The 14,513-nt window shown below is 44.2% G+C and overlaps 1 protein-coding gene across 1 annotated transcript in view; it reads right to left on the bottom strand.

Annotated features, from left to right (window-relative positions):
- Window positions 1–1,977: 1,977 nt before the first annotated feature.
- RAE1 (ribonucleic acid export 1) overlaps window positions 1,978–14,513 on the bottom strand; it is a 116,760-nt gene continuing 104,224 nt past the window's right edge. The window contains exon 12 of the mRNA XM_085619282.1: window positions 1,978–2,956. Within this exon, the coding sequence (XP_085475408.1) occupies window positions 2,870–2,956 (87 nt within the window). The 3' untranslated portion in view covers window positions 1,978–2,869. The remainder of the gene's footprint in view (window positions 2,957–14,513) is intronic.

Below are 14,513 nucleotides of genomic sequence, written 5' to 3'. Positions count from 1 at the left end.
ACTCCTCAACGCCGGTCGTCGCCTGGTTGACGACGGCGGAGGGTCCATGCTCCTCGACGCCGATCGACGTCGAGATGTCGACGGCGGAGGGTCCCTGCTCCTCGACGCCGAACGCCGCTGGGTTGGCGACGGCGGAGGCTCTCTGCTCCTCGACGCCGATCGTCGCCTGGTTGACAACGGCGGAGGTTCCCTGCTCCTCGACGCCGATCGTCGCCGGGTTGACGACGGCGGAGGGGTGGTGTCTCTCGACACCGAACGTCGCCGGGTTGACGACGGCGGAGAGGCTCTGGATCTCGACGCCGATCGTCGCCGAGTTGACGATGGCGGTCTGGACTTCGACGACGTACCTGCTCTCGACGGCGAGCCCGCTGTCGAAAGCCTCTTTTTCGAAACACGACCTACCGGAACATCTTTTCTCAGCGCCGAGCCCGACGCTGAGGCGGAAGGACGAGAGGACTTGCTTCTAGATGAATCTCTATGCCTCTTGGAGCCCTTCCTCACCGGAGATCGGCCTCTGGATGGTTGTGCCAGGCCATAAACGCGAATTCGCTCTCTGTCCTTCAAAGTTCTTTTGGACAGGCTCTGGCAGTGAGTACATGTCTTGGAATCATGATCCTCCGGTAGACACAGGATACAGACCCTATGAGAGTCAGTCCTGGCCTTCTTCTTGCCACAGGCAGGGCAAGGATCGAAAAGAGAAGGCATTTTAAGATGGAAAAAATGCCCAAAAATGCCTAAAAAAGGCAGCCTCTTACTGACTTAGATGTAAAACGTCGAAGTAAGGGAAAAAACAGTTGAAAAACAGACAACATTTTCTGACAAACTCAGAAAAAAGTGGAGCTCTGTTGCCAGGATCCTTCCAGAAGGAGCCGGAAAGAACAACTGACCTAACTGCCACCCCTGAGGCATGATGGGAAGGTGGGGGTCAGGTGTGCCTTAAAGGCACGGTGTCAGTTTTTTGCTATGCAGCTATGAGTTAGCTTTTCAGTCTTTTTAGACTGGGTATTTGCAATGCAGCCTGGGAGCTTCCTATGCTTTCAGTGTTTTCTAAGAATTTCTGCTGTTTTCTAAGCATTAAAACAGTTTCCAAACAAGTTATAATGTTGTTTCTCAGGTTTATAATGCTATTTTCTTATGTGTAGTGGAAATTACTTACAGCATGGTTCAGCTCTAGGGTTTAGGGGCTGCAATTGCTTGTGTATACATATAGGTATATATGTATGGATATATATATGTGGGGCACATATAATATACTGTTTCCAGGATCCCGCACATGGGCGGGAATATTCTAATGCTTATGACTATTGATGAGGATCCCCTGGAAGAGAACTGTTGAACTTATTAATGTTGCAGGACAACTATCCACATATGCAGTAGCCGAATATATCCGGCAAAGAAGCACTACATGTACATCAAATGATCAGTCTGGGAGGCAAACTGTCCCCATAGTTTCCTTACACATCAAGAGGTTGTCTTACTTAGATTTCGGTTGTTGGTTAATAAATGCAAAGATCTTTGATATTTTATTCTGCTCTAAATGTGTTTTGCCACTTGTTTTGAAATACTGAGAGAGAAGGAAAGAACAGTGTGTTTTTTCCGTTCACCTAGTGGTTTCCCCTTTTATCCACACAAGGCAAAGAAGATTGAGGTTCAACTAAAACAAATTATGGAACGCATTCTCTGGTTCCTTGTGTTTTCCAGTGTTTCATGTAAACAGATTTTAATTTATTTACAGCTAGTTCTTCCCTCCTGAGTGGGTATAGCAGTCTAGTCTAAAGTTAGCAGTGCCTGCACCAATCCACGACAACCACTCTGTAGAATGATGTCGTCTGCAATATTTTGAAGTCGATAATAAGCAGTGTAAAGGGTGGTGAGGCAGTGAGGCATTCGTGTACATATACTACCTTAAGTGGGTATTCCAAAAGCGGTGAACACCATTTATTGCAACCTATTTTAAATTAAAATGTACACACAAGGTGGTCTACAAAAATGCTTGTCTTTATTAAAAAACAATCCACGAATAAGCGTTAAGATGTCATTATAGATACATTTTTATACATTAAGGCAGATCTTTTAACATGCTGACCCCAGACTCTTTCACAAACACTTATTGACAGGAGTAAGCACTGTTCATTTCTAAAAGAGAAAACAAATATAGGTTTGGCTGCTTTTCGGTGGGTTACAGAAACAAGAAAAGCGGAATAAGAGACAATAAAGAACAGGTTTAGTTCGCAGGTATTTTAACACCTCACAGCTACAGCTCTCCCACCAACAGTACAATACTCCTGTCTGCGGGAAAATAATAGAAAAAAGCGGTCCTTTCAAGCACTTGTGCTGTGATTAAAAAGGCACTGTAAAAACAGGGCATGAGGACTGCATGACTGTGCTATTAATTCAGTGCCAAGACAATAAGTCTGCATTGGATGTTGGTTGGTTTTATTACATGGATCTACTGCTGCATTAGAATACATAGTGACATCAATTACATGGGTAACTGCCCAGCATTCCAAGGGAGGACCAACAGAATCAAGTTACGACCAGTTTTGCACAGTACAGTTACAATGTGCAAATATGGAGCTTCCACATTAAAATCTGCACAAATATAATCTGCACCTGGTGTCATCAAGGGTAGATCAGCCACAATTCATGTAGAAGATGCTCGTGACAATGCAGAGTCTGAACAAGTGACACGTTCTGTGTTTTCCCAGCAACCGACATATCGACATCCGACATCTACAGTGCCTTCCATAGGGTTCTGATATACGTTTCAGTGGATATTAGTTACAAGACCTACTACACGTTTCTGGTCCAAAACAGATTTCCATAGGAAAGAAAGTGATTTCAAAAGCATACTGTACACCGGGCTTCTCTACTTCTTGTTTCGAGGCTTTAACTCTTCTGCTGCATTACGCAGGAAAATGTAGTTTTTCTTTTGAGGGTTATAAAATTCATGGCCCTAAAGAAAAAAAGAAAAGATATCAGTCATCCGTTACAAGGAGGAAATATGAGTGAACAAATCTACAATTAATTACAGAAGTCTGAATAATTACCAGTTTTCAGGTTTGGGCTTTGACAGCACAGCTGTTCAAACAAATCTATTCTGGTTTATAATAAACAAAGAATGGAATTGTGTGTCCATCCCCATCAACAATTCGCTCTCTTTGATCAGTCTCAATCAGCCCCTGGCTGGAGACAATCACCTCTTGACTCTGCCCGGTAGAGTGAACTCTCGCAACTAATGTTAGTGGCTGTTGGGGACTATCCTTCCATCTGCACTTAAGTGCTTGCACTGAACTATACAAGAATTACTTTACAGCTCCCTTCTGTGTGCCATGCTCTAAATTGCTAATATGCCTGTATTAGCACATTCAACCAATACCTACTGTCTTTTCCAAAGGTTGTTGCACAGTGTATCTGTCCTTAAAAAGCATGCTAAATACAAAGCCCCCTGGGACTGAATAGGGCAACATTCAGAATGGCAAGTAAGAGGAAATTTGAAATTCCTCCACTCTTGCAGTTGACATGTGAAAACTACATGCAAAATAATTTAAATATCCTCTTGCTTGCCAGAGGGACGGGGATGCTCAGGTATGCAGGAAGACTGTTGGGGCTATAGGAGTGGGCGATAAGGGCAGAGCTGGTGTCTAGTAGGCTTTCTACCCATCAAGGGGCAGATCAGGGGCAACCCCCACCCCAATCACAGCAATCCTCCTACGTGCTCATTTTTTTTTTTTAAGTTCAAGAAAAGGTTTATTGGAAAGATTATTATGATCATAAAAACCATACTTCACATATGCAGTTATTTGTTAATACATAAATACATGAAGGTGTAATAAAGAATAACGATATATAATATCCATTAAAATAGTAAAAGGATAATATAGAAGATGATATGAATACAAGCAAAGGTTCACAGAAATCGTAAATAACAGTACATGTCAAAAATACACAATTAAAATTTTAAAAAAATATATATATATATAGATATATATAATAGAAAATGATAAATTAAACATAATTATAAATAAACAATAGGAGGTCACCGAGGCTTGGTCACTTCTTGTTGTGAGGGAGCAGGTAAAGGAGTTTTCTTCACGGTATCGTCTAGAAATTGTGTGAGTGGGCCCCAAAGGTGAGAACGTTTAGTAGCAAGAGAGATAGGATGAACGAGTGCTGTATCAAGGCGATGATTGTGACATACAGCATACCACCAAGCTAAATAGGACAATTTAGAGGAATCTTTCCAGTTTTTTGATATTTGCTGAAAAGCTACAGCTATTAACAAATCAATAAGTGGTAACTGAGATTGACTTGTTTTCCGGTCCGGTGTTACTCCTACGTGCTCATTGAGGCGCAGAAAGATTATTGCCCCTTCTGGAGTGGTGGCATGGCCAGATGCACTGGTGTACTGCCCCCCCCCCCCCCATTTATTTTCTTTCTTTCCCCATTTTAAAATCCCAGGAATTAAGAGGGCTTTGTGCCTCCATCCCTCCAAAGGAAGCAAGTTCGGACAACCCCCTCATCTTCACCCCTAGAGGGTCAGAAAGACTTTTACACATTTTGCGGTGGGGGTACAGTCCAATACCAGAGTAGGACACCACCACCTGTTTTTGTGTCCCACAGTAAAACCCCTGGTGCCTAATTTGCTTTCTACTGCTGCCACCCCTACACCTCCTGCCCCAAAAGGCAGATTATGAATAAGCCCACAATTGAAACAAATTTCCTATTTGGCCTCGCGGGGGTGAAGAAGGGTAGGGCGGGGAGCAGAAACACTTCCTTCAGAGGTGGAGGGCACGGCCCAATTGCAGGGTTAGATCCCTCCATTATTTTGGCACTATTTCAAAATACTTGGCGCCTAGAGGGTTTTCGGCATCCTACCCGCCCCCGGAGAAATTTGGGGCAAACCCGCATCAGGCCCAGGGGAGGCGCATAAACCTTTTACTGTTCTTTTCATGGGTGAGGGAAAATGGCTCTATGCTGCAGTGGGAAGTGTGGAAAAACAATAAAATGCCTGGATTCTAGTGGACTTTTAAACCTACAGGATGCGGGTGGCAGAAAGACAGTAGGCTCCTTGTGGGGTCAGGGATTTGTCCAAAGCCAGGGTGAGTCACCTCTCACCCCTTCTGCTTGGAATACCCGGCCTCTAGTGGGCTTTCCATTCCTTTCATGGGGAGACAAATTGGTGACGAGCCCCCAAATTAAACCCCCCCACACTCCCAAGGGGAAGGGGCAGAAAGCCTTTTTTTTTTACGATGAGACGGAGGAGCATTGGCATTTCCCAAGGGGCCACTCCCCTTCACAAAAAGTGGAGTGGATCCCTGTTTAGGGATCACCTCAGGGAAAGATACCAATGGAATGGGGAGATTCTCCCCTTTCCAACAACACCTCTACCACTGGGGCGGGGTAGGCCAAGATATGCCCCCCGAACACCAATGTAAGTGAAAGTAAAAGGAGCTGACCAGCTCATTTCAGTTTCAATTTTACAGTAATGCCATCAGTGCATAATGCGTGCTGATCGCGATTACAGGAAAAACAAGCATTGGCAGAACCAATAGGTCTCGCCTTTGGGACCTTATAAGTGTTTATCCATGCAACAGTTGCATAACTAAACACTTATAAGGTCCCAAAAGCGAGACCTATTGGCTATGCCAATGCTTGTTTTAACTGCTGCAATCTATTGAAGCCTCACGGAGATCATCAAAGCGGCCGCGAAAGTGATCGCGATCAAACATCAAAGCGGCCGCGAAAGTGAAAGTAATCGTGGTAAAGCGCAACACGCGCGCCCGCGCACATGCACTGTAGCTCTAGGCTGGCCTGGCAGCACTTTTTGGAGCCCTCACAAAATGTCTCGCCTGACCCAGCGCATGCGCTGGGTCAGGCGAGACCTAAAAACAGCCTGGGGCTTTCTTAACAGCCATATCTGAAATGAAACAAGCATTGGCATAGCCAATAGGTCTCGCTTTTGGGACCTTATAAGTATTTAGTTATGCAGCACAATATCCTTGGTGCAATAACATCAACTGTTGCATGGCTAAAAACTTACAATGTCCCGAAGGCGAGACCTATTGGCTATGCCAATGCTTGTTTTTTAGAGGCTTGGCATGCAGTTTTAAATGTAGGCTGGTAAAAAAGGTGCCAACCCGAGGGGCAAGGTCTAGAGAGAAATAAGATAGGAAGAGAGGTGAGTTATAATGAGTTAGCACAAATAGAAAGGTGAAGCACAGAATGACAGGTCAAGTAAACAAAGTAGCGAGGCAGAGAAGCAGGTAGAGCCGGTGGGATGAAAACTGGAAAGATATGAGAAGTAGAGAGAAAAGAGGTGCAGATGAGGTAGAGAGATGAGGCTTATACAGAGGAAGGGCAAGGGAGAAGTAGAGAATGGTGAAATAGGGAGAGAGAGAGAGAGAGAGAGAGAGAGAGAGACAGAGGTAAGACAGATGTATTAAACAAGCGAGACATTGGAAGCAGAGAGAGTGAACAGAAACAGTGAAGGAGATACAAAGAGAGATGAAAGCAAAGGGAGTGATAGATGGAGTGGAAGAGGTAGAGAGAGCATTGTAGCACGGTTTGTGCTTTACAAGTCTATGTAAATTAATAGTTTTGTTTTTTTTAAAGTGCAGATACTGTCTATTATTTGTATTAGTGCTCTGCTGGGAACATGTGGTATATCCTGTTGCAAGTATAACAGCCCAACTGGGTAGCAAGTGTTTTATCCATTACTGGTATAACGGACCTGTTAAGGAGTACTGGTACTCTCAACTATTGGTATAACAGAGATGCTCAGAAGTGCTGGTACTCTCTGCTGTTGCTAGAACGTACCAGCTGAGAAGTTCTGGTACTCCTCACTATTGGCATAATAGAGCTGATAAGTGGCAGGACCTTTCGCTATTGCTGTAACAGACCTACTGAGAACTGCTCGTACTTTTCTCTACTAGTAGAACAGACCTGCTAAGAAGTTCTGAGACTCTTCACTGCTGCTATAACAGACCTGCTGAGGAGTCCTTGTACTTCTCATTGTGGCTAATAAAGCACTCATGCGAAGTGCCAGCAATCCTCAGCATTTGGTGTAAGAAACCTACTGAGAAGTGCTGATATTGTCCATTAATGGTCTGGCCGCCCTGTAAAGTAGCATTAGTACTCTCCACTGTTGCTATAAAATACTTGCTCTAAAGTGCTTTTATTCTTCACTGCTGGTGTAACATACCTGCTGAGATATTCTGGGGCTCCTCGCCATTGGTTTAACAGACATGCTGAGACCATCTAATATTGGTATACTAAACCTGGTGAGAGGTGCTTGGATACCCCAGTATTGGTATAACCGACCTGCTCAGAAGAGCCAGAGCTCTTCGCTATTGATATATTAGACCTGCTGAGAAGTGCTGAAACTCTTAACTATTGCTTTAATAAGCCTGCTAATAAGTGCTCGCACTCAATACTATTGCTTTAAGAGGCCTGCTGAGAAGTGCCATTACTCTTCACTATTGATATAACAGACCTAATGAGAAGTGCCAGTACTCTGCACTAGTGTTTTAACAAACCTGCTCAGAATTGCTCGTACTGTTTACTATTGCTTTAAGAGACCCGGTTGAGAAGTTCTGGTACTCTTCACTATGGCTTTAATAGACCTGCTTATAAGTGCTTGCACTCATTACTATGGCTTTAAAAGGCCTGCTGAGATTTGCCAGTACTTTTCACCTGTGATATAACAGACCTGATGAGAAGTGCTGGTAATCTTCACTATTAGTTTTAAAAACCTGCTTAGAAGTGCTCATAATGTTTACTATTGCTTGTAGAGACCTGGTTAGATGTGCTGGAACTCTTCACTATTGGTTGAACAAGCCTGTTGAGAAGTGTTGGTACTCTTTATCATTGCGTTAACAGACCTGTTGAGAAGTGCTATGGCTATTTACTATTGGTATGCCCGATGAGAAGTGCAGCTATCGTCCATTAATGGTACAACAGCCTTGCTGATAAGCGTCCTATTAAGAGTAAGGGAGCTCTAATGAGACGTTTGAGTAATTAGGTAGTGGTGAAATTATGAGATCCTGAAGTACACATCAGCAAGGCAGCCCAGCAGCTGCCTGTCTCTATGATCCAGTTTTCCCAGCCTCAAGACCAGTACCCCTCTGCCGTGTTTAGTTCCTGGGGTATATTAATCTATTTCTAGTACTGATCAGGGAAGTTACTAGTGCGAGAATCGTTCTTCCTGTACTGTTCCGGAGTCTAACATCCCTTGCGAATATTCATCTAATAAATGATGCCAAAACCTACATTGGCCACTAGATGTCATAATTGCAAAGGAATGTAACTTTCGCTGTACGTAAAACAGATGGCTGAGTAACCTTGGTAGAAATATTGCTGGATGGCGTCCCTACCACACACCCCAGCATCGCATTCCAGGGGACTGCTCTGGATGTGGTGCTATATTTAGATGCTATTCAGCATTGTGCAGTGCAATATTCATTTGGCAAGGCTGCGAATTCGAGGCATTACGGAAACAAAGAAATTCTTAAAAGTAGCGCGATGGATTCTACTTCACTATTCATTCTAGTGTTTATCTGATACCTCGTTCTATTTAAAGCAAACAGTAACTTGATTTGATGCTCTCCACATGAGACAGCCGATGAGCTACAAGCACATGTAAGAAAGAACAAACAGGAAGTAGGATAAGGGATGGGCTAGGGCACGTCGCACCCTCTAAGGGGAGAGAGGCACGCAGGCTGGCAAATGGTGTGCACTTTCGCGGCCGCTTTGATGTTCTCAGTGGCCGCGCGGCTCACTGAGGACATCAAAGCGGCCGCGAAATGATCAGGCAGGCTGCCAAATGGTGCGCGCACCCGGCGCACATGCACTGCATTTGGAGGCCTGAAAAGCACTAGTTTGCACTTCCAAATCCCCCCGTTTACTAAAGCTCTCGCCAGAGCAGCGCTAAAGCGCTGGCTCAGACGAGACCTAAAAACGGGAATCTCGCTGTTGATCACCAGAGGTATATTCCTTGTCATTGGCATTCTGTTGTGACCTCCCTGTCAATAGCGCTGGGCTTGTATTACTCGAGACAAGGATGTCACGTCAATAGTATCCAAGAGGTTAAAAGGCAAAAAGTGATAGCGCAAATCTGGGATGCACTGAGAAGAAGAGTGCTCCAAATGTGAAAAGCTGAAGTTGGCACAGTCCTCATAAATCTATGTTACTGAATGTGAAAAGGGAAGGCTATGCACATGAATCAACACAAATATGGCTATTTGTGAATAATAACGATAGGGATGTGGCTAACTATTCTCTCTAGTTGTGGTAAAAAGCACACTAGCAGTTAATTAATATCAATATGTCAATATTTTGACCCACATATCGTAAAAGTAGCGAGGTAATCATCCGAACTGGAGGCAAAAGTCAGTGTAGTGGGTGCAGAGTTATCCATAAATAAGAGCATATTAGGTAGCTGGCGTAACTTGTAGCACACTAAGAAGAAAGGGATATAGTCCAAGTAAAGTTGTATAGAAAATCCTTCTCATGCAATACAAATAGTGCTATGATTGTGTGGGCTGGACTATCACTGAATACAGGAAAGTCACTAAAATGCAGCATGGGAAAAAAAAAAAAGATTTTTTCTTTTAATTAGAATGTTTCTGGGGATGTGGGTAGCTGTAGTATTTTGGCCTTGGGTGAGCTGGCACCCAGTGAATCTACAAAACCCAGACATTTCTGAAAACCAGACAACGTACGGAATCCAGGACAGAGGGGGGGGGGTGTGTGTGTGGATGCCACTACTGTTTCTTACACAGAATGCAGTGCAAATGTCAACCATCTACAAAAACACCCAAAGTTGTCTCTCTGTCCATGGAGAACGACCACACTATTCAGGCCTGGGATTGGCAGGCACCCACAGACCCTACCAAGACTGGGCATTCTAAACAGAGACCAAGGGATATCCTGGATTCTATGGCTTACACGTATCCCAGTATATTTTCTTAAACAGAATGTCCTGCAAATGTAATGGATAGGACTAAAAAATATACATTTTTCTTGCATTTTCTAAGAGGGTGGCTGCAGTATCTCGCCCAGAGTCGCCCAGCACACAGAAAAACCTACTGACCCAAAACATTTTAGAAGAATAACCACAGGGAAGTCCAGGATAGTGTGGTTTACCTGGATCTCAACACTCTTAGCCTTGCATCACGCCGCCCTCTCGCCCACCCTCTTTCCATGGCTCATCTTTCTGATCATCTGGGTGCCAGAAAACCCACTGGGCAAAGGGCAAAGAAGAACATTTAAAAAAATAAAAAATCAGGTGGCGGACTGGAGCGACCTGGCATCAGACCCGCTCACCACCACCAGGTCCAAGTTAATCTTTCTGCCCACCTATGGAGGAAGATTTGGTGGGGATTTCCTTCAGTCGGTCCGCCCCAGGAGCAGACAAGTCCATTAGACATCAGCAGATTTTTTAAAAGGTAATAAGGTTTGGATCTGTCCAGTGCAAGCATAAGGAATCACACCCTCCCTCCATACTACCAGACACAAACCATCTTTCAACCCCAACCCCCCCACCCCCAAAAAAGGGTTCACTTGAAAGTTTATCCCCAGTTGATCTATCCACAGACAGAGCAACAGTTACCAGTATAAGATTATTTGAGTGGAAGCCGGGCCTTCCGGGCATTGAGCTGCCCTGCCACACGCCTGTACCAAGATTTTTTCTGCGCGCCTTTAGCCAAAGTCCAAATACAGACATCCCCCATGGCAAGAGAGGAAAATTGAAATTTTCTTAGGGGCAGTTTTGACATAAGGGCAGACAAAGAAGTGATAAACACCTATTCTACTGTTGGGGGTCAGAAAGATAATCATATGCCTCAGGGTGTGGCCCACAGCAATGAGAGGCCAGTACCTCACATCCTTTTTTGGACACTATGCCCTGGTGTCAAGTGGGATTCTGCCCCCTTGGGGCAGTAAAACTGAAAGTGCCCTAAAGGGGCAAAAAGACTGATGCAAGAACGGAAAGGTGGAACCCAATGACAGGCTGCACAAGTCATGCACCACATTCCGTTTTTAACTTATCTTCTTGGTTGATTTTTAGGCTTTCTGAATTCCCGTGGGGTTGGTAGGCATATGGTAAACGTTTTAAACCCCACACCAATTGGCAAACAGTACACAAGACAAAATAGGAAAAGAAATTGCACAAAAAAAAGGGTAATGGGGGTGCACCCCCCGTCCTGACATCAGACGCTCCTCTTTAATTCTTCAGGTCCAAGATTCTTTCTGCCTCCTCTCGTGAGACAGGTTGTCGTATTAACCACAAACTCAAAGACAGGACCCTGACTGCCGGAAAAAAAAAAAAAGGAATGAGGTGAGGAACCACTGACCTCTCTTGGCACCACCCTCGGTGGGGTGGGGGGCAAAATGACACCTTTAACCAGCCTCTGCAGCCCAATAGGTCAATACTGCTCAAGTAAATCCCAGTTCCCTTTCCCTTGTCATTGAAGATGACGAGGATGGCTTTACTACTAGGGCTCTGGGTGATCTGGTACCCACAGAGCACTACCATTACCAACCCTATTTTCTCAATACTACAGACACACGGGAAATCTAGGGTGGTGAGACTCACATGGATTCCACTATGTTGTCATACCCAGAATGCCCTGTAAATGTCAAAACTACACGTAATAACACCCAATTTCTTCTTTATTAGGAGAATGGCTGCAAAACTGGTCCAGAGGTCAGCCATCACCTAGGGATTGATACAGAACCTGAGCATTTAAAAGAATTTTAAATCCAGGAGAATCTAGGGTTTTGTGGTCGGCATGGATTCTAACCCATTCTCTTACCAAGAACACCCTACAAATGTCAAAGCATGGGGAAAAAACACAATTTTCCCCACATTCATGTGACCGATATCTCAGGCATTTCCAGTCAATGCCTATGCACTATTGTGTGCTGTATGTACCAGAATACATTTGGAAGACCGATGCATGCAGGCCAGGTGTTGCCATCTCCTACTGTTTACATTTTCTAACATTTGTGAAGTCGACCAATCCTGGGGACATACCTTAGTACTCATTAAACGGGCTTTCCAAGCCCCCCCCACACCAGTTACTTCCCCTTTGACAGTGATTGTCAAATAGCACAAAATACATGTCCAAAGATCCACCACAACAGCGAAAATATGGCCAGCACGGAGGACTGGATCTACTAGAATGCATTGGGAAAAATGGATCGGGTAGGTTGAGCCCTCCCCTGCCGCACTGTTTAAAATTCCTAACTACAGTTTAGAGGGCAAAAACAGTGGAAGTTCAGAATTCTTCATATTGTAAGTTTGTGATTTTTAAAATTTTAATAGATTGGCTGTATTATGCCGCAGTGATTGAAGGCAAAGGAGTGCAAGTTTCTGGTGATTCTGGATCAAGATACACCCCTAAACCTGGGAAAGTGGTTACATGTCTTTGGGAAATTTTTACAATCTTTTCTAGCTGACAGATCTCAAAACTGTAGAGCTGGACGGCTATTCTTCTAGACCATTTACACTCCCATGCGGGGTGCCACAGGGCTCCTCTCTTAGCCCAACTCTTTTTAACATATATGTGGCACCACTGGCAGGAGTTATCAGATCTTTTGGCTTTCAGCTCACCTCATACGCTGACGACACAAATAGTGCTGTCACTGACCAAGGGAGATGAGAAAGAATCTGGGGACCGGTTCTATGAATGCATGAGTGCTATTTCTTGCTGGATGTCCTCCAATTGCTTAAAGCTCAATTCCAACAAGACTGAGGTCTTAAAGTTTGGGATTAATCCTCTGGTATGGACACCGGATTGGTGGCCAGAAGACTTGGGATCTTGCCCCGTACCCAATAGGAAGGCCAAAAACCTTGGGGTGTTAGTTGATAACACACTCACCATGGACGATCAATTAAGCCTAGTGACCTCAGCTTGCTTCATGATTCTTAGAATCATTAGGAAAATTAAGACCTTTTTGACCGAGAGCAATCTCAAGACAGTAGTCATGGCCCTCATAACATCACGTCTGGACTATTGTAACAGCCTTTATTTGAACATACAATAACAGCACATGTATAGGCTTCAATTAGTCCAAAACGCAGCAGCCAGACTGCTGTCCGGAACACCTAAATTTGCTTCTGTGAAAGGAGAACTTAGGAAGTTACACTGGCTTCCGATAAAACAAAGAGTTCACTTCAAGGCACTCTGCATTGTTTTTAAGGCCATTAATGGCATCGGTCCTGAATCTCTTAAGCAAAAGTTCCATTGGTATGTACCTGGTAGAATGTTACGCTCGACCAGTGCTAAACAAGTGCAAATCCCCAAGGCAAAAAAAGTTAATTGGGGAGATAGGAGTTTCACTCTCTGCGCCTCTCGAGCTTGGAATGAGCTTCCCTTTTCTCTTAAGACTGCCCCGGATCTTTTGTCCTTTCGTAGGGGTCTGAAGACTTGGCTTTTCCTGCAGTAGCACTCCTCAGCTTCCCAGGCAACCAGTACTTAGCTCCAGGACACTCAAGAGTAATCGTGTGCTCTATAAGTGCACACAACATAACATAACATGATAGAAATTTAAGTACCCAGTGTGAGACCTGATATCCTTGGCGTGGCATTCCCTCAAATTTTTGCTGAACTTGTTTTTGTTAACGAGGACACGATGCATTTTATTACTGCTAAGCAGCTGTAAAGGGCTAGTGCTCTCTCCCTAAAACTTGGTAAATTGGCCTATACCTAATTGGCACATTTAATCTACTTACATGCCCCTAGTAAATTGTACTACATGTACCCAGGGCGTGTAAACTAAATGTTACTAGTGGGCAGCAGCACTTCTTGAGCCAACCCTAAAGTAGTTTGCAAAACCTATCTCAGGCCTGCCACAACACCCAGTAGTAAAGTTCTGAACTGCCATTGTGACCTGGCAAAAAAAAAGCTTTTTAATACTCATAAGTCACCACTAGGGTAGTTCATAACCACTCATAGAGAAGAGTGCATACTACTCAAACAGTAGGACATTTGAGTTTAAGTTCGATATGTTAGGGCAGTGAAACATTCCTAAAGTCGTTTTTCCCTGCTATAAGGCTATCTCTCCCATAGACTAGCACTGTGCTACCTCGGGGTACATAGTCAGGCCACCAATTGAAGAGGGATGGAGTTGCTCCATAACTTTGGGACCAGATAGAAATATGCCATTTACACAACGGATTTGTAATTTAAAAGCATTTTTTAGTGGTAAAGTCGGATTGTAAATTACCATTTTAAAAATGCCAATTTTAGAAGTTGGTATTTTTCTCCCTAAACCAAATGTCCCTTTTTGTCAGTGTTCAGGGTCACGACTGTGATTTGTGTATTCCTTTCAGACATGGAGACAAATGGCTTTGGGTGTGGGGCAGGATGTTGTTCTCCTGAGAAGAATGTCCTGGGGCAGCTGTACCCAACCCTCCTAAGCTTCCAAGAGGTAGCTTGAGGGTTTGCCTCTCCTTTCCTGACTTCTAAGGGCTGCCTGCCCTGCCACTGACGAATGCAGCTTACTCT

Source organism: Triturus cristatus, chromosome 7 (genome assembly GCF_964204655.1).
Source record: "Triturus cristatus chromosome 7, aTriCri1.1, whole genome shotgun sequence".
Classification (NCBI taxonomy): Eukaryota; Metazoa; Chordata; class Amphibia; order Caudata; family Salamandridae; genus Triturus; species Triturus cristatus.
This window is presented reverse-complemented; position numbering and strand designations above follow the sequence as displayed.